Here is a 19,297-nt window from a genome sequence, read left to right as displayed (position 1 = left end):
TCGCTGCTTAATTAGCTCCAGGTTGAACCCATTGTGATTCTCGGACCTCAAACAGGCAGTAACTTTTCCTTGCAAAATTTGTAATCACTAACAATGCTGGGCACCAAGTACCAGTCCATGCAGAAGCCTGGGCTTGGGGCTTGTCCTACAAAAGTAGCTCCAACGGCTGGCTAGCGTGTCAACTGGTAGGGAACAGAGTAGATCTGGTACGAATGAGCAAACCTTAGCCCACAAGTAAAACTAGAAACCAGGAGGGAGCAAAGGTCATGCCAAGCTAGGCTCTTGTACCTACTGGTCTGCGGGAGCCAGGGACACGAAGCCACAGTGTCTAAGGCAGAGTTGGGACAGGTGAGGAGCTGTGCCAAGCTGAGTCAGAGCAACCACTGGCATGCGAGTGAGCTATGGCTGGGAACAGACCTGGTTGGGGAGCAAAGGGGACAACCCTAGCTGGGCTGAGGTTCCCACAAAGAGGCGCGTGGCCTGGAAGGGGGGCTGCGTTCTGATCTGGATACAGTTGCAGTCTCCCTTGGCACAAGTGTGGACTGGGATTGGATGCATCGAACCGGGCCGGACCCCAACACCCCCTGGTGTTCTGGAGGACCAGGGCAGATGTGTGATAGACTAGGCAAGGTCTCAAACCCCTACTGAGCCATGTGTGAGCCATACGTAGGTATGGACAAACCCTGGCTGGGCTGGAACATCCAACAGCAAGAACCAGATTGGGTGGAAGGCCAGTCAGGAAAAGCCACAGTTCCTGCTATGACAGGAGGTGGACTGAGTAGGGTTGGCTCAGGGACCCACTGGCAAGCGTGTAACCTGGCATTGGGAGAGGTTCTGATGGAGGAGCCTGGGCAACTCCTCTGGCAGGACACAGACCCGGCAGGTAAGCGCAAGAAACATGATAGGAAACAGCCCAGAACAGGCCATGGAAAGCTACCCACTGGCATACACTTGGCAGACGTGGGGGCAAGACCAGGCTGAATCTGTCCACGTCATCCACTGGCAAATCCAAGCACCAGTGTGGGTCGACCCAGGTTCGGTCGCAACAAAGACCAGTGCACAATACAGAATGCCGAGGTGAGGTTGCCTGTACCGGAGGGGACCGCAGCGTCCAACCAGCCTGAGAACAAGAAAGGAAGTGGGCAGAGCCAGCAGGGGAATAAGGGAGGGTTCCTTTGCAGGATAGCTACTTCCGCAGGAGAGCATGGGCTGGGATGGGGGCAGACCTGACTAGGCAGAGCTACCACACCTGTGCGCCCCGTGTGGACTAGATCAGGGAAAAGCCAGGCTGGGCGGATTATTCCTACTGGTGCAAACAAATTAAAGTGGGCGAGGTTTGTTTGGGCAGCATCAATTGGAATCTGGGAGTGGGAGAGGCCTGGGAGGGTAATAGTGGGCTCATCCCTCTTGGGTTACCACTTTCACGGGAGGACATAAAACTAAACAGCGGCTGGGGTGGAATGGGGTGTGGGACAGACTGGATTACTGCTACACTTACTGGCAAACCAGAGTAGGGGCGGTCCTGGTTGGGGTTATTGTGGGTCGCTCCAACTAGGCTACAGCTCCCACTGGTTTAGGTGAGGGCCAAGTATGTGCTGGGCAGAACCAGGCTGGACTGCAACAGCCATTGGTTCCAGTGGAAGTCGGAAGTGAAAACAGAACTAACCCAGCAATTGCAACCACCAGCTGATTGGAGCGATGGACGGTGCCAGGCCCTGTACTTGTTAGCACATACAAGAAGTTTCTTTGGAGATCTTCCTAATCTAAATGCTGGACTCAGAACCCTAACGAAGAAAAGAGAGAAGACAGAACGGGTCAACCAACCATCTCAGCTATGATGGACTATGTCAATCAGTGGATTTTTCAAAGACCTCATAGTGCTTGGAGCGGCAGGATTGACAGCGATTCATAACTGTTGCAATGTCAGGGCCACTTGAGCAAGAACCTCAGAGCATGCCCTACACCCGGGACTTGGGGAGGGTGGGAAATTGGGTGGGCCTTCTCCCTTAATACCCCCCTTTTAAACATGAAGGTAACAATATGGAAAACATATTAGTATTATCCACGTTCCTGTAGCCCTTGAACCTTCTTACTCTAACTAAGTATGTAAAGAATGTCAAAATAAATTTTATTATAAAAAAAAAAAAATGAAGCAACAAATTCTAAATAAAATTTTCCTTAATTTAGTAGCCATCAATACAAAACATTTTAGGATTATTACCTAATTTACACTAAGTGTTGGGTGAACAAAATAACTTGTTCTAGAAAAAGGTTTTCCTTTTTATTTTTTTTAAAGATTTATTTTATTTTTATTGCAAAGTCAGACATACAGAGAGGAAGATCTTCCATCCTTTAACGATCAAAAAAAGAATCATACTAAAATCACCATATAATTGAAATTGCAATAAGCCAATTACTAATTCAGTTCATTTAATACAAGAAGATTGGCTCCAACTCCACGAGAATGTTTCAACACAAAAAGTTAAAAATAATACAGCTCTTGGGATGGCTACCAGAGCTGATAACTAAGATGCCTAAAGTAGCAGAGCTTGGATTTGAGTCCTAGTTCTGGTTCTGGCTTCTGGCTTCCTTCCATTGTGGGCCCTGGGTTGAGTTGCCGGCTTCCTTTGTAGCCATTTGGGCAGTGGACTAACACATTAGGAGTGCTCAATTTCAGTCTCTGATGTGTTTTTTGGCTTTCTAAATATATCAAATAAATAGCTGAAAGACAGCATGGATCACCTCTCAAGACAAACCAACTGCCTCCTGAATAAAGTCCCATTAGGAAAAGGAGCCCAAGAAATCATTTGTTCATTGCTATGTATGAACCTTTAGATTCCAAACCAAATTCCCTAAGAAATGATGGAGCAAGGAGGCACTGTGGCTGCAATGCTGGTATCTCATACAGGTGCTTCTTTAGTCCTGGCCACTCCACTTCCCATCCAGCTCCATGCTTATGACCTGGGAAAGCAATGGAAGGTGGCACAAGGCCTTGAAACCCAGTACCTATGTGGGACTCCCAGCTCCCAGCTTCAGACCAGCTTACCTGTGGTCACTGTAGCATTTTAAGAAGTGAATTAGCAAATGGAACCTCTCTCTCCAACTCTATCCTCTGCTCTCTGTAACTCTTTCAAGTAAAAAATAAATATATCTCATAAAAACAAAGTATGAAAAAAGTATCTTGTATTTAATGAATAATATATTTATATCTGTGCATATTATCTAAAAATCTATAAAGTTTTTACGGCATTGACTACTAAAAAAAAAGTATAACATAAAAATGCAACCAAATATAAGCATCATCGCCCTACCTACATAAACAGGATTTGCAAGTATCAAATGGGATATGTGAAAGCATCCTATAATATGAAAAGTGTTCTTCGACCTTGGCGACTCAGATGACAGCAGCCCTCCTCAGTACTGGCGACCCGCTTGCAGAAAGTGCCGGGGCCAGGTTGGACCCAATGCCCAGGACTCAGCCACTGGGCACCGTTGCCACGTGGTGAGAGACTCCTAGGCTTTGGGTGAGCTCTAGGTTTTTCAGAGTATGTAATTGCTGCCTAGGGACATTCGGAGAAAGGCTAGTATGAGTGTAGGTGAGGGATGAATTCTCTGTGATTCCTAGTGATTGGGACACAGAACTTGCTTGCAAGCATGGAGACTGAGATCTGAGGGTTTGGAGGGGAGAGTCCGTAAGTTCTACTTGAGCCAAACTGATTCATCAAGCCACATGGTAAGACTGAGATGGGCTGCCAACATAGAGCAGCACTGACAGCCATGGCTAGGTACCAGTACCTGACTGAGTGGTGGAACAGGAGATGGGTCATACCTGGCAGGGTGAAGACACTAACCAACACGCAAGAGAATCAGATCAGGGGGTACATTCTCTTGGGGAAGTCTGAAAATAACAATATGGAGATACAAGTCTCACTGGTTAGCTCAAGAGTTGGGGTGGTGATGGGCTGAGCTAGGTGTGACTATGGAACCTGCCATCACTTATGGGTAAAGGAACCAACAACAGTCTGGGCAGGTCAAGGCAGCAACACCGGAATGTGAAGCCTAAAACAGGATGTGGGCTGGGTCGAGCTGCAAATGGAAGGGGGCAGACCTGAAAGGGCCGAGCAAACCTTAGCTCACAAGCAAGAATAGAAATCAGGATGGAGCACAGGTCATGCCAAGCTAGGCTCTTACACCTACTGGTCTGCATGAGCCAGGGATACTAGACCACAGCATCTAAGGCAAAGGCCAAGACCAGGTGAGTGGCTATGCCAAGCTGGGTCAGAGCAACCAGTGGCATGAGCACAATATATGGCTGGAAACAGACCCAGCTGGGGAGCCAAGAAGATACACTGAGTTGGGGTTCCCACTGGTTAGTGCTGGGGCTAGAGTGGGGGTGGGGTTCTGGTTTGGACATGGTTGCAGTCTCCCTTGGCACAAGTGTGAACTGGGGCTGGGTACACCTAACCAGGCCAGACTCCAGCTCCATCTGGTGCTGTGGAGGACCAGGGTAGATGTAGGATGGACTAGGCTAGGTCTCTGCCCCTACCAAGCCATGTGTGAATAGTGTCCGGGTATGAACAAGCCTTGGCTGGACTAACACATCCAATAGTGAAAACCAAAATGGGTTGAAGGCCAGTCAGAAAAAGCCACTGTTCCTGCTAGGACAGGAGGTGAACTAAATAAGGCTCGCCCGTGGACCCACCAGTATGCGCAAAATCTGGCATTGGGAGAGGTTCTGATGAGGAACCTGGGCAACTCCTCTAGCAAAATACAGTCCGTGCAGGTGAGTGCAAGAACCACGATAGGGAGCAGCCCAGACCAGGCCAGGGAAAGGTACCCACTGGCATACGTTTGACATAGGTCAGGGGCAGACCTGGCTGAACCAGTTCACATCACCGACTGGCAAATCTGAGCACCAGAATACAGTGTGGGTTGGGCCAGGTATACCAATATACATTACGGCTGGGATTGGATGCTTGCTGGGCTGGGCTAGGCTGTAACCCTCGCCAGCGTCAGCTGGATTTGGAGATGGGCCAGGTCGGGCCGGGCCAGGCTACAACACCCAATGGCAAATGCCAAGCAGAGGTAAGCTGTACCAGACTGGGCCACAGTGCCCAAACAGCACACATGAAAACCAGGGAGGGAGGGGACAAAGCTGATAGGGCCAATGTGGAGGGCTCCTCTGCTGGACAGCCAATCCCACTGGAAAGCATGAGCTGTGTTGCAGGCAGACCAGACCAGGCAGGGCTACAACACCTGTGAGCCTCATGTAAGCTAGATCAGGGAAAAGCCAGGCTGGACTGATTGTTTCTGTTGGTGCAAGCAAAAATTAGAGTGGGTAAGGATTGGTTGAGCCTTACCACAGCATCAACTGGCAGAGGCTGGCACTGGGGGCTAATTCTGTCAAGTTAAACTCCAAAACCACCTGGAGAGTGCATAATCAGGAAGTGGGAGTGGCCTAGAAGGGAAAAAGTGGGCACCTCCCTCTTGGGTTATCACTCCCACTAGAGAGCATGAAAATTAGGACAGGGGCAGGGGTGGCTAGACAGAAAGACACCCACCAGTACGTGTGTGGGCTGGATAGTAGGGTTGGTTAGGTTGAACTACGCTTCAATGCCCATTGACATGTACGAGAGCTAAATGGGATGTGGGACACACTGAACAAGTCTGCGGTACATATTGACAAGCATGGGAACCAAGACAGGGTGCAGGCCTGGTGGGGCTTATGGGCATTGCCCTGAGTAGGCTGCAGCTCCCACTGGTTTGTGTGAGGGCTGAGTATGAAGTGGCAGGATCAGGCTAAACTGCAACACCCATTGGTTTGCATGGAAGACGGGGCTGGAAACAGAACTGACCCAGCAATTGCAGCCATCAGCAGGTGCATAAGCTGATTGGGACAACAGACTGTGTCGGACCCTGTCCTGGCAAGCACACACAAGAATCAGGTCTGGGATCACCTCAGATGAAGTTTCTCTGGGGATCCCTCCAACTGAACTGCTGATCTCAGAACCCCAACCATGAAGAGACAATGTCAGCCAGTGGATTTGAAGAGATTTTAACATGTTTGGAGTGGCGAGATTGGCAGCAATTCAGAACTGTTGAACTATCAACACTGTGTGAGCAGGACCCTCAGAGAGTGCCCCACGTTGGGAACCTGGGATGGGTTGGAGGCTGGATGGGGCTTTTCCCTTTATCTCTTTCCTTATCCCGGATACAGAAAAAAATAAATAAATAATATTAATATATTAATAATATTAAAATATCAATAATATTACCCATTTTCCTGTAGCACTTGACCCTTTCTGCCCTAATCAATTATGTAAAGATTGCCAAAATAAAAGAATTTTTTTAAAAAGGAAATATATTGAAAGAGTAAAAAAATAAATAAACACACACCATAAAAAAAAAGAATAAATTTCACTAATATACTTTCCAAACCTTGGGCATAAAACAAGAATTTCAAACAAGCCAGCATTCTTTAAAAGGAATGGATTAGGAAACAATATTGTGGTATCTGGTTACTCTGCCACCTGCAAAGCCAGCATCCCCTATAGCTGTGTTTGATTCTGGCTGCTCCACTTTCGATGCAGGTTGCTGCTAATGGACCCAGAAAAGCTGCCATTTTCCAATGGCCCAAGTGCTTGGGTCCCTGCCAGACCCAGGGAGACCTGGATGAAGCACCTGGCTTTGGCCTGGCCCAGACCTGACTGTTTTAGCCATCTGAGGAATGAACCAGTTGATGGAAGGAAGTTCTGTTCCTCCGTCTTCATCAGGAAGGTAGAATTAGATGGCCCAAGTTCTGTGGCTTCTGCCACCAGATGGTAAAATCAATCATACTCCCCCAGTTGTTGGCAACTGCCTAGCTTGCCTTGTACCAAGGCAAGTGTCACACTGCTAGCAGAGAAGGACCCAGTAGCTAGCAGGTAATCTGGGATTGGTTAACCCAAATTTGTGTTAACCATACCAATGTGCAGCATTGTTACCTATTCAATTAAAAAAAGAAAGAAAGATATATGAGGAAGGTGGGGCAACACTAGGGTGGGACACATCACCCCAGCCCCTGGTGGGGGTGACTGCAGATTGCCCGGGAAAGGGGCTTGGGGATTTTGGAAGTGGGGTAGCTGAGGGTATGTTTGACAGCGGAGGAATGACTTCTGGACTGGGCCGCTGTGCTTGTAGGTAAGCCAGAGAACTGAGAAAGGTTGGTTTAGAGCAGGGAAACCAGAGGGCATGACTGAGTCAGGCCAAATCATGTGGGCCTTGGCTGAACCAAGTGGCATGGCCTGCTACCCACTGGGTGTGCATGTGAGCCAGATAAGATGTGGCCTGGGCTGGATGAGGTCACAGCAGAGGCTGGCACACACAAAAATTGGGACTAGGAACAGATCTGGTGAGGGTTATTAGGTATTATCCAAACTAGGACGTGGCTCTCACTGGTATATGTGAGGACCAAGCGGGCTATTTACATGAGAGATGGAGCTGGGGCAGAACTGAACAGCCGCATCTACCAGTATGTGCACTGGCTGGTGAAGGTGATAGACCAAACCTGACACAACTGGCTGGCATACACAAGGTTCAGTCTGAGGTTATCCTGGAAGAGGTTTCCTAGGGGACTACCCAACTAGCTGGCTGGACTCAAACCCTGGCCACAGGGAAAATCACAAGATATATGGTCCAACCTTGGAGTGCATGTGTCAGGACTAGGTCTCCTCAATTGCTGATGTCTGTGCAGTGGACACTATGCCTCGATGCACACGGGGAATATGACAGCCAGTTCATCTAAGCCAGCAGATGTCGAGTGCCTTGTCAGAGGACAGAAAGCAGAACGGGATGAACAAGCTTCACAGCATGTTCCTGGGTCTGTGGATGCACTAAGGTAGACTTGGTCACTAACAGAAAGATTTTCTCAAATCCAGCACAATGAAGCCAACAACATCTCAGAACTGTGAAAACCGCTCAAGCCACACCAACGCTCGAAATACTCTAAGGTATCATCAGATGACTGTCTCCCATGTTGGGGTGCAGATATAGTTTGACAGCAAGGAGTGCCACCCCTCCCCTACAGGGGGCATAGAAGAAAAAAATAAACAAAACCTGGCAACATCTGTCCCACCCCAATTCCTCCATACTGCAACACTCCCCACCCCAATCAAGGCCCACATGGTTGTGCATCCCTCTCAACCTATGTTAAAAATAAAATTTCTTAAGAAGATAGTGCATGTGTTTTTAATCTCAATATACTCTTTGTCCAAGGATTGGTAAGTATTACTTATCAGGACTAAGTAAGAAGTGTCGGACTTACACTCCAGATAACTTTCCACCTTGGCGCTGTATGGAAATCTGATGATAATCATTCAATTCTAATTCGTTTCATAATTTCACATACCTTGTAATTCTGGTGTGATTCAAAATTGGAAAGTGGAGTGCTACATGCAGTGGAGAAGGGCATGACCTTCACACCTCTATAAACGAGTCCTTTATCATAGAGTTGTTTGAAGACCCACCTAGCAGGAGTTGAAAATTAACAATTAGATAACGAAAAAATTCCATTCCCATAAACGAGAGCGGAAATGTCACTCTCCGACACGGAAGTTCATGACAGGCTGCTGGGAAAACCAAGTGACACACCAATATGACAGCAGTGATGTAAATCTGCACATATCTACGTACATATTCACGGTTTATGAGACCTTGAAAACATTTATAGATTTTTTTTTTTGAAAGATTTACTTCCTCGACTGCTTTCCCAGCAGAGAGCTGGATGGGAAGCAGGATACGAATTGGTGTTCATATGAGATACAGCACAGGCAAGCAGGCATTAGTCGCCAGGCTAACCTGAGGTTGGCATTTCTGAATATTCTCTTAACATTGTTTTTATTTGGTATACTATCTAAATTTCAATGAAATCTGTCCATTATATGAAATAATTACCAAAGCAATTTAAAAAGTAATAACCTTCTGGATTAGGATCAAGTATCTCTTCTAGTCTGCTGAAAGTTTTTTTTTGAACATTAAAAAAATGGGATACATGGGGCCCGGCGTGGTAGCGTAGTGGTTAAAGTCCTCCCCTTGCATGCCCGGAATCCCAAATGGGCACCAGTTCTAATCTCAGCGACCCTGCTTGGACCGCTTGGAGGACAGTCCAAAGCTTTGGGATTCTGCTCCTGCGTGGGGGACCTGGAAGAGCTCCTGGCTCCTGATTGGCTGAGCTCCAGCCGTTGCCATCATCTGGGGAGTGAACTATCAGACATAAGATCTTCCTCTCTGTCTCTACTCCTCTCTGTATATCTGCCTTTCCAATAAAAATAAATCTAAAAAAAAAATGGGGTGCACGAAACTAAGTGTCCCACTACACTGTACAAGCAGTGACAGTACAGTTACCTCATATTGTCCCATGATGATTACTCACATACCTTAATGGATAGGAAAATACAGAGGTGAGAACACTATTTAATTTTGCCTTTCTATTGTACATTCTCTTTCTCTCTTAAGATTTATATATTTTAGGGGCCTGGCACGATACCCAATGGCTGAATATTCGCCTTGCATCTGCCAGGATCCAATACGGGTGGCTGGTTTGTATCTAGCTGCTCCACTTCCCATCCACCTCCCTGCTTGTGGCCTGGGAAAGCAGTCAAGGACAGACCAAAGCCTTGGGGCCCTGCACCTGCGTGGGAGACCCAGAGGAAGCTCCTGGCTCCTGCTCCTGATCGCCTCAGCTCTGGTTGTTGTGGCCACTACTGTGGTGTAGTGGATAAAACTACCACATGCAACAGCAGCATCTGATGCAAGTGTCTTCACTCCTCCTCTAACTCTGCTAGTGGCCTGGGAAAAGCAGCAGAAGATGGCCCAAGTCTCTGGACTCCTGCCACCCTGAATGATGGCTTCACCCTAGTCCAGAGCTGGCCACTGTGGTCAATGGTTTTACTGGTCAATATGGTATATGCTACTCATGTGTGAATTTAAAAGTTTAATTTATTGAAATGAAAATTTTAGCTTTACTAAATGTGGTAAAAATGTAATCACACTCAACTGTTCAATATTTCTGATCTAGAGCTTTGTTCTGAGATGCATTAACACAGAACCTGATTTTAGATGCTCTGAATAGGGAAACTCTAGTTGTTATTAATGAATGCAAATCCGCTATCCAAAATCTTTGGTATCCCCAAGACTTCCTGTCCTTTGATATAAAGATCTGGACATGTCCACAGAGACATGTCAGAGTCAAAAGCTTAAGAATTATACCACACTCAATGCAATAACCTCAATTATCTAATCCTCCCTTTGCAAGTGTCCCGGCTGCTCTCCTTCCCATCCAGCTCCCAGCTCTCTAGCATGGAAAAAGCAGCAGAGGATGGCCCAAAGTCTAGTGACCTGGAGGAAGCTCCCGGCTCCTGGCTTTGGATCAGCTCAGTTCCAGCTGTTACAGCCATGTGCTAAGTGAACCAGCAGATGGAATATTTTTCTCTCTGGAAATCGGTCTTTCCAATAAAAAATAAATAAATCTTAGAAAGAAAGAGCAAAACACAAAAGAATTATCCCGCATGTGCAACACAGCTTCACTAAGATAAGCACTGAAGTAAACCTACCAGACAGACTCCATGAACTGTGGATACAGAGTTTTGTAGTCGTTGTCAAAGTCAATCCATCGGCCCAGCCTGGTGACAGTGGACTTTAAGACACAAAGGAGAGGTATCAGACAACGGTCTCTGCTGCTTTTCACTTTTATTGTCGATACACACAGTCATTTTAGAAAGAATAACCAACAGTTCAAGCAAATCTGTACTGTAAACAATATGCAATTCAAAGATCAGTTTTCTTCCCATTCATCCACAAACACAGATAATATTATTAATCACTATTTGGCAAACACCACAGGTTGAAGTGTTACTGGTAGGAATTATCAAAATGATGCTAAAATTATTGAATGAAAGTATGATTGGAAGAATAGTTGTAAAGAATCTCCCCTTAAGATATGTATTCACTAGTCATGTATTACTTGATAATACTCAAATGAACAAAGCTATCATCATTAATGGGCTATGCCTTCTGATTTGACACACTGAGAAGGAGATGGCATTTTTAAATTTTTGACAAAAATGCATAATCTAAATTTGAAGAAACATCAGACACTGAGAACCTGTCTGTATGTTTCAAAAGACTGAAAGACAAAGTTTGAATGACTGTTCCACACTAAAGGAGACAAAGACATGACAACTAAATTCATTGTGTCACACTGCATAGACTCAGAAATTAAAAAAAAAAATGTGGCACAAAGAGTGCCATCTGAATGAATCCGTAGTCCCTTGTCAAAATTAATTTTCTAGTTTTGAAAAGCTGTACCATCGACACTTAAGATGGCACAAATTGGGAAAGGTGGAGGAAGGGTGTAGGAGAACTCTTCATAGCATTTATTTAGTAAGTCTGAAATGATTTCAAAATGAAAAATTAAAATTTTTTCAAATATTTAAGAAGAGAGGAAAAGACCTGTGTATGTTACCCTGTTCACGATTTTCTCCTGATGGTAAGTAACAAGGCTGAAAGTTAAACTGGAAAAAAACAGGAGCTCTGATCTCTCATATGGATGAAATCAGAAATCACTCAGACGTTTCTGAGCAGAGGAAGAGTGTGATGAAGGTAGAAACATGGCAGCTTACTGGAAAGAACATGAGGAATATGTCAATGAGGAAAGAGATAACAAGGTCTTGATAGGGTATGGTTTCCGGGTTTTGATCATGTGGATTAACATTTGAAGAATGTAAAAAATGATACTGTGGCCAAATACGGAACTCTGAGGAACACCAAGTTTGAGAGGTCAAAGGTAAGGTGGGTCATATTGAAAAGAACAGAAGCACTCATGTTTTTAAGTCATACAGACAGAATAATCTGAGAGGCAGGGGAAAAAGGAAAAATTCTGGTTCTAAAACCTGAAGAAAAAGTGAGGGCAGGAGCTCTCTGGCATCATGAAAAGTCAAATTCACATAAGGGGGGAGGAGGGAGGGAAGAACTGTGGCACAGCAAGTTAACCCACAGCCTATGGCACCAGCATCCCACATGGGCATTGGTCTGAGTCCTGGCTACTCCACATCCCATCCAGCTCCCTGCTAATGTGTATGGGAAAGCAGCAGAGGATGGCCCAAATGCTTGGGGACCCTAAACTCACGTGGCAGATGCACGAAAAACTCCCAGCTTCAATCTGGTCCAGCCTTTGCAGCTGTAGCCAGTTGGGGAATGAACCAGCCAATAGACCTGTCTCCCCTTCCCTCTGCAACCCATCCCAATAAATCTTTACAAAATGAGTAACATATTTAAAAATTCACATAACACTAATGCAGAGGCTGGCATCGTGGGCAAGCAGCTGCTTGCAACAGTCATCCCATATCACAACACTGGCTTGAGTCCAGGCTGATCTGCTTCCCATCCATCCTCCTCCTAATGCACTTTGGCAAAGTGCTGGAAGAGAACACAATGTCTATCTTTATCATTCTATCTTTCAATTACATACAACGAATCTTCAAAATAAAAACAGATGCCAGCGCAATGACTCAACTGGCGAATCCTCCACCTCCAAGCACTTCATCCCACACGAGTGCCAGCTTGTGTCCCAGCTGCTCCCCTTCCTGCCCATCTCCTTCATTATGGCCTGGGAAACCAGCGAAAGATGGCCCTTGGGACTTGGTACCCTTGTGAAAGACCCAGAAGAAACTCCTGGCCCTTGGCCTTGGCATAGCTTAGCTCTGGCTGTTGAAGCCATTTGGGAAGTAAACCAGCAGATGGAAGGACAGGAGTCTCTCCTTCTCTCACCATAAATCAGCCTTACCAATTAAAAAGAAGCAAATCTAAAAAATAAAAAATGGTTCAAAATTGGATTTTGATAAATATCCACATCTTACCGAAACACTGACAATCAATTTTGTGTGGTACCTACTGTGTGTAGGTAGGAGATCCACAGGAGATCAAGGAAGCACACAGAGTTTAATTTAGGCTAAAGGTTTGAGGGATGGGAGGGGACACTCCTTGGGCATCCAGAGTACAAAGGGTCAGCCCCTCCAGCGTTACTCACAAGCACAACCACCCTGGAGAATACTTCATGCAAAGGATCATAAACCATTTCAACTTCCCTTTTAGAAGCAAATCTTTTGGGGGAAGGGAAATCTCAGAACCAATGGAATTGTATCATAAAACAATAAAATAAACTGAAAACGCCCTGTCATACCTTCCACTCCGTAGAATATCTCATCACAATTGCTCGGCAGTGATTGTTATACTCTGCGATTCCCATTTTGGCCACATCCTCTGGTCCTTTGATGCCCAGGGTCTTATCAATTTCATATTCCTGAAAAAAAAATTGATAAGGTTATTAATAACCCTGCCTTATAAAACTACAAGCAACCCTAGAAAATAAACTACAAATAATGTAACAGAAACAAAGTTGGAAAAAAAAAAGCCTGACATACAAAGACTTAATACTTTATACCGTGATTACATCTGTAAGACCCAGAACATTCGAAGGCCAGAGACTGAAACATACCACAGGTAAACCATGACAATCCCATCCAAATCTTCTGTCAACATGAAACCCACTCTGGTGAGCGTATCTTGTAACTATATCCTTGATTGTCCCCGCCAGTATATGTCCATAGTGAGGCAGTCCAGTTGCAAAAGGAGGCCCATCATAAAAGGTAAATCTAAGAGAGGTAATTAAAGCACATGGTTTAATTCAGCAGACAGCAAGAATTTCAGACATGTTTCTATGGATGCCTTTAGGGAAAAGAAGGGGAGCAAGTTTAGGAAACTCACAGACATCATTACTAGACATTTGCTTAAGGTATGCCTTCAGAAAGCATACAGTTTTGGTAGAAATGGACAGCCTGTCATTCCATTGGCCATTGTATTCATCATTGCATGTAATAAACAAGTTGTTGGTCCTGAGTTATCTCAGCAGTAAAACTGGGGAATAAACTCGTACTTCATAAAGCTCCTGAGCACACAAGACATAAAATGCAAACTGTGACAACAAGACTAGTGTTCTAGGTGAAGTGTTCTGCAGGGTACTTCGGGCTAAGAGCTTCGGAAAAGGCAGTAATTACACTAAAGGCAGAAAGGAGATAGAAATTTCCCCCAATGATTAGGAACTCATTTATTAAGCGTAGTAAGTACTCACTATACAGGAAACTGATCTGTTAAAACAAAGATGAACAAAGTTTCTAGTTTAACAGAACTAAGCCCCCCAAAAAAGCTATTCTTAAGAATTCGAAATTCACATACTTTGGCCTGTGTTTTGATTGTTTTAAGCATTCCTGAAAACAATCAAATTCAGACCAGAATTGCAAAATTTTCTCTTCTTCAGCAGGAAAACTGATGTTTTCTGGAACTTGTTGAACCATTTTGTTGCTGCAAGACAAAAGAAATTCACTGTCAAAAGAAACCTATACCAGCAGTACACTCTACAATTGCAGTGCACACACTACCGTATTACCTAGTACTTCAAATATTAGTTCTACTGAGTTAAGATTCATATACAGTAAAGCACATAGTTTCAAAGTTTGCAATGCAGTATACTCATAAAGCTGTAAAACAATCCCCACTACTAATTTTAGGACAGTTTCACCTGTAACAAACTTTTTTTTTTTAAGATTTATTTTTCAGGCACAATGTGATAGTCTAGTGGCTGAAGTCATCACCTCGCACATGCCGGGATCCTATGTGGGTGTTGGTTAGTGTGTCTGCTGCCCTCCCTCCCCATCCAGCTCACTGCTTGTGGCCTGGGAAAGCAGCCGAGGATGGCTCAAAGCCTTGGGACTCCGCACCCGCATAGGAGATCCAGAAGAAGCTCCTGCCATTAGATTGACTCAGCTCCAGCCATTGCAGCCACTTGGGGAGCAAACCAGCGGATGGAAAATCTTTCTATATCTTCTCTCTGTAAACTCTACATTTCTAATAAAAATAAATCTTAAAAAAAATTATTTTTCACTCATATGAGAGGCAGAGTTACAGAGAAAGGAGATATACCACTTCCATCAACTGGTTCACTCTCCAAATGACCACAATGGCTAGGGCTGGACCAGGCTGAAGCCAGGAACCCCAACTTCTTTCAGGTTTCCTAGTATGGACAAGGACCCAGACACTTGAGCCACATTTGACTGTTTTCCCAGACTTCAGATAAGCTCAGCTCTGGCTTTTGTAGCCATTTGGGGAATGAATCAGCACATGGAAATTTCGCTCTGTAAAATAAGCCTGAAGCCCGTTCTTCCTAAAATCCTATTAAGCATAGCAAGCGACTCAGCTGTTAAAAAAGAAAAAACGACTTGTGATAGTGACTCTCCTTTTCTGTTACCCCTATTAATTTTTCAGCTGCGGTTGGAAGCTAGGTCAAGTTTTTATTTTCTTTTAATGTTTTTAACCAGCAGGTAGCTGGTACTTGAACTTGCACATCAGTAGGAATGAAAACACAGCAGCCAGAGCTCTAACCCAGAGTGTGATATGTCATTGGGAATCCCAAGGCGACTCTTAACAGCTATGTCAAATGCCATGACACTGTAAATTTTATATAGAAAATATAAGAACAGGCTGGCCACATAATAAACTGAAAAAGCTCACTGCACCCAGAGTGTAACAGTAAGTAGTTTTAAATACAAGCTGTATGCAATTTTCCATTTTAAATTCTTAATGCAACCTCTGGATTTTTTTTAAAGATTTATTTTTATTGGAAAGTCAGATTTACAGAGAGGAGATACACAGAGAAAAGATCTGTCATATGCTGGTTCACCTCCCAAGTGGTTTCAATGGCCTAAGCTGAACTGACATGAAGCCAGAAGCCAGGAGCCTCTTTTGGATCCCCCATGCAAGTACAGGATTCCAAGAACTTGGACCATCCTCAACTGCTTTCCCAGGCCATAAGCAGGGAGCTGGATGGGAAGTGGAGTAGCCGGGATACAAAACAGTACTGATATGGGATCCTGGTATGTACAAGGAGAGGACTTTAACCACCAGGCTGCTGCACTGGACCCAACCTCTGGATTTTGAAGGATTGAGAGAAGTGTTCAACCTAACCAAGAAAAGACAGAAGACAGAACAAGTCAATCAACCACCTCAGCTATATATTGGCAGCGAAATACTGGGCAAATGGAGACTATGAGGGACTGTGTCAATCAGAGGATTCTTCAATGATCTCATCGTGCTTCGGGTGGCGAGATTAGCAGCAATTCATTACTGGTGAACTATCAAAACCACTTGAGCAAGTATCTCAGATCATGCCCCACATCCGGGACCTGGGGTGGGTGGGAGACTGGGTGGGGCTTCTCCCTCAATATCCCCTTTACTTCAGATGTATGAATGAAACAATATGGAAATAATAGTCTTGCCCACTTTCCTATACCCCTTGTACCTTTTTACCCTAATTAACTATGTAAAGATTGTCAAAAATATAATAAAGAAATAATTTTTTAAAAAAAAAAGAAATAAAGAAGTGTTCGAGTTTGCATTTACTGACTTGTTAAGTGTCCTATTGGGTCAGTGACTACCTTGTTAAAAAAACCAGTGACATTTGGGTCCGGCAGTGTGGCCTAGTGGCTAAAGTCCTCACCTTGAACGCCCCGAGATCCCAGATGGGCGCCTTTCTAATCCCAGCAGCTCCACTTCCCATCCAGCTCCCTGCTTGTGGCCTGGAAAAGCAGTCGAGGACGGCCCAAAGCCTTGGGACCCTGCACCCATGTGGGAGATCCGGAAGAGGCTCCTGGCTCCTGGCTCCAGATTGGCGCAGCAGTGGCCATTGCAGTCACTTGGGGAGTGAATCATCGGATGGAAGATCTTCCTCTCTGTCTCTCCTTCTCTCTGTATATCTGACTTTCCAATAAATAAATAAATCTTAAAAAAAAAACATTGACATTTACAGGATTATACTTGAAGACTAATAGACTTTAAGGTAATGATATATTCACTTGTCTCATTTTATTTTTTTACACTTTAATTTAATTTTCTGAAGGGAAGAGATAGTCTATCTGCTGGTTCAATCCCCAAATGCCTTCAATACTGGGCCTGGCCAAAGCCAGGAGTCTGGAACTCAATCCAGACCTCTGAAGCACTTGAGCTGCTTCACTGGAAAGAGCTGCTACTCAACGCTGGGTCTATGGAGCCCAGACCTGCCTTCCACTGCCATCACTGGAAAGAGCTGCTACTCAACGCTGGGTCTACGGAGCCCATACCTGTCCTCCACTGCCATCACTGATAAGAGCTGCTACTCAACGCTGGGTCTCTGAAAGCTCATGTCTACACGCTGAGGTTGACATTGAGGCATAGTGGTAAGGCCACTGCCTGCGATACCACCGTCCCACATGGGCGCTGCCAAAAGTCCCAGCTGCTCCACTTTCGATCCAGCTTCCTGCTAACATATCTGGGAAAGCAGTAGAGGCCTGCCAAGGGCTTTAGGTTCCTGTACCCATGTGGGAAACCTGGGAGGTTTCTGACCTCACTGTGGCTGGGCCCTAGCCCCACAATAGCCATGTAGGGAGTGAAGCAGTGCACGGCAATTTCTGTTTCTCCTTCTCTCACTCTCCTGTAACTGTTTCAAATACATGAAATCTTTTTTTAAAATGCAACTTGTTAGCCCCACCACCGACCTAGGACTCAAAGCTTACTTCTAAAAAAAAAAAAAAAACAGGTTTTTTATTTATTTGATTTTTTTTTTAATTTACAGTTGCAAAGATAAGGGATTTCCCATCCACCATTTCCCTTTCCAATGATGTTACAGCCTGGAAAAAAAAAGCCAGTTACTCAATCCGGCTTTCCTCACATAAGCAGAAGAACTCCACTGAAGTCATTAGAAACTGCAGTCAGGGCTACAGCAGGGAATGCACTGAAGTGCTCCATGTGAGACAAGTGCACTTAGCAAGCTCAACTGCTAGGCTAAGCACTCTCGCACCTGCATTTAACAAGACCCCTAGGGACTGGCACTCCGTTCTGACACTTTGTCACAGACACCCATCTGAACCACTTCCTCTGAGCTCTGAGCTGCTGAATTATCTAGCCAGTTTCTACTCTCTCAAGACGAAGTAAATCACTGTACTATTATGCCCAACGTTAAAACCAGCAGATGAGCGCTGACCATCCCAGGCAGAGCCCTGTCCCAGTGACCGGGCTATGGCGGCTGCGGAAGAGAAACAGCCTCCATGCATAAATCACAGGGTTGCTCTGGCCCATTGTATCCACTGGAGAGCTGTACTGGCACAACAGTCTCCAGCAACCACAGGGCAGTACATTAACATTGCCAGGATACCCTCGGGATGCCACCTGCCCCAGTCACCACACCTTAAACTTCTAGTTTGGCAATATCTCCTTAACTTGCATTGTGTTCAGCTCATTAACTTGCACACACCCAGGAAAAGCGTACTGAAGCATCAAGGTTTTTGTTTAAAATCTCATACTCTTCCGCTCCCCCACCCCCTTTAACTTATTCCGACATTAATTTCCCGTCTGCTGGATGACTTCCCAAATTGCCCCCAACAGCTTGGGGCTGGGCCCTGCTGAAGCGAGCTGCTCAGTCGGGGTGGCGGGGAACCAATCAATTACCAGCTGTATTACTAGACAGTGTGTGAGCCCGGGAGCAAGGACGCCACATTCAGCCCTGAGGACCCCACAGTCAGCCCTCAGGACGCCACATTCAGCCCTTAGGACCCCACAGTCAGCCCTTAGGACCCCATGTCACCACGGCTGCCAGGCAGGGAGATCCCGACCTTGCCCTGCTCTTAAGAACGCCTCGGTTTAGTAAGAACTTCGCCCACCAGCTGGACTTCTCCAGCGTGCTCCACACCCCTCAATTCTCAAAACCGTCCAAGGTTCGAGAACCCCCCAGCACACCTAAGGAATTCCTGAAGATTGAGATTCGCGGCCCAAGGAATCAACCCGCCTTAGGCCGCCTCCCAATCTCCGTCCTCCAAAATAATCACAGATAGGCAACCAATGCACCACCGGGAGTTCTCCAAAAATGCCATCTTAAAAAAAAAAAAAAAAAAAATCGGGTCCTACTCTCCCAGGACTGCAAAGTGTGCGAGCGCGACCCTCGCCTCTGCGGGCAGCACGAGTCGCACACATGGGGCCCAGCGCGCAGGCTCTGGCGCCTTCAGGGAACCCCGGGAATGTGCGTCCCCCGAAGGCCCGGCGGGCGGGGACCCGATGCATGCGAGGAGCCCAGCGTACCTGGAGAGCCCCTGCGGGCTGGCTAGCCTGGAAAGCAGCCGCCGACCACGCCGCGGCCCTGCGCTCCCAGGTGATGCAACCCCGGGACAGCGGGCAGCGCACA

General features: G+C 45.8%; 1 protein-coding gene and 1 non-coding gene across 2 annotated transcripts in view; both read right to left on the bottom strand.

The window, feature by feature from the left end:
* Positions 1 to 19,274, bottom strand: part of IARS1 (isoleucyl-tRNA synthetase 1) — a 72,506-nt gene extending 53,232 nt beyond the window's left edge. Inside the window, exons 1-6 of the mRNA XM_040963627.1 lie at positions 19,195 to 19,274; positions 14,269 to 14,394; positions 13,532 to 13,688; positions 13,217 to 13,336; positions 10,590 to 10,672; positions 8,387 to 8,504 (exon numbers count right to left, since the gene is read on the bottom strand). Coding sequence (XP_040819561.1) covers positions 8,387 to 8,504; positions 10,590 to 10,672; positions 13,217 to 13,336; positions 13,532 to 13,688; positions 14,269 to 14,387 — 597 coding nt within the window. The 5' untranslated portion in view covers positions 14,388 to 14,394; positions 19,195 to 19,274. The remainder of the gene's footprint in view (positions 1 to 8,386; positions 8,505 to 10,589; positions 10,673 to 13,216; positions 13,337 to 13,531; positions 13,689 to 14,268; positions 14,395 to 19,194) is intronic.
* Positions 18,118 to 18,250, bottom strand: LOC121145176. Its single transcript, XR_005881972.1, has one exon. It is a non-coding gene; the product is annotated as a small nucleolar RNA SNORA84 (small nucleolar RNA).
* Positions 19,275 to 19,297: the final 23 nt, after the last annotated feature.

Source organism: Ochotona curzoniae, unplaced genomic scaffold (assembly GCF_017591425.1).
Source record: "Ochotona curzoniae isolate NIBS_2020 unplaced genomic scaffold, NIBS_Ocur_1.0 scaffold_3208, whole genome shotgun sequence".
Taxonomy (NCBI): Eukaryota; Metazoa; Chordata; class Mammalia; order Lagomorpha; family Ochotonidae; genus Ochotona; species Ochotona curzoniae.
This window is presented reverse-complemented; position numbering and strand designations above follow the sequence as displayed.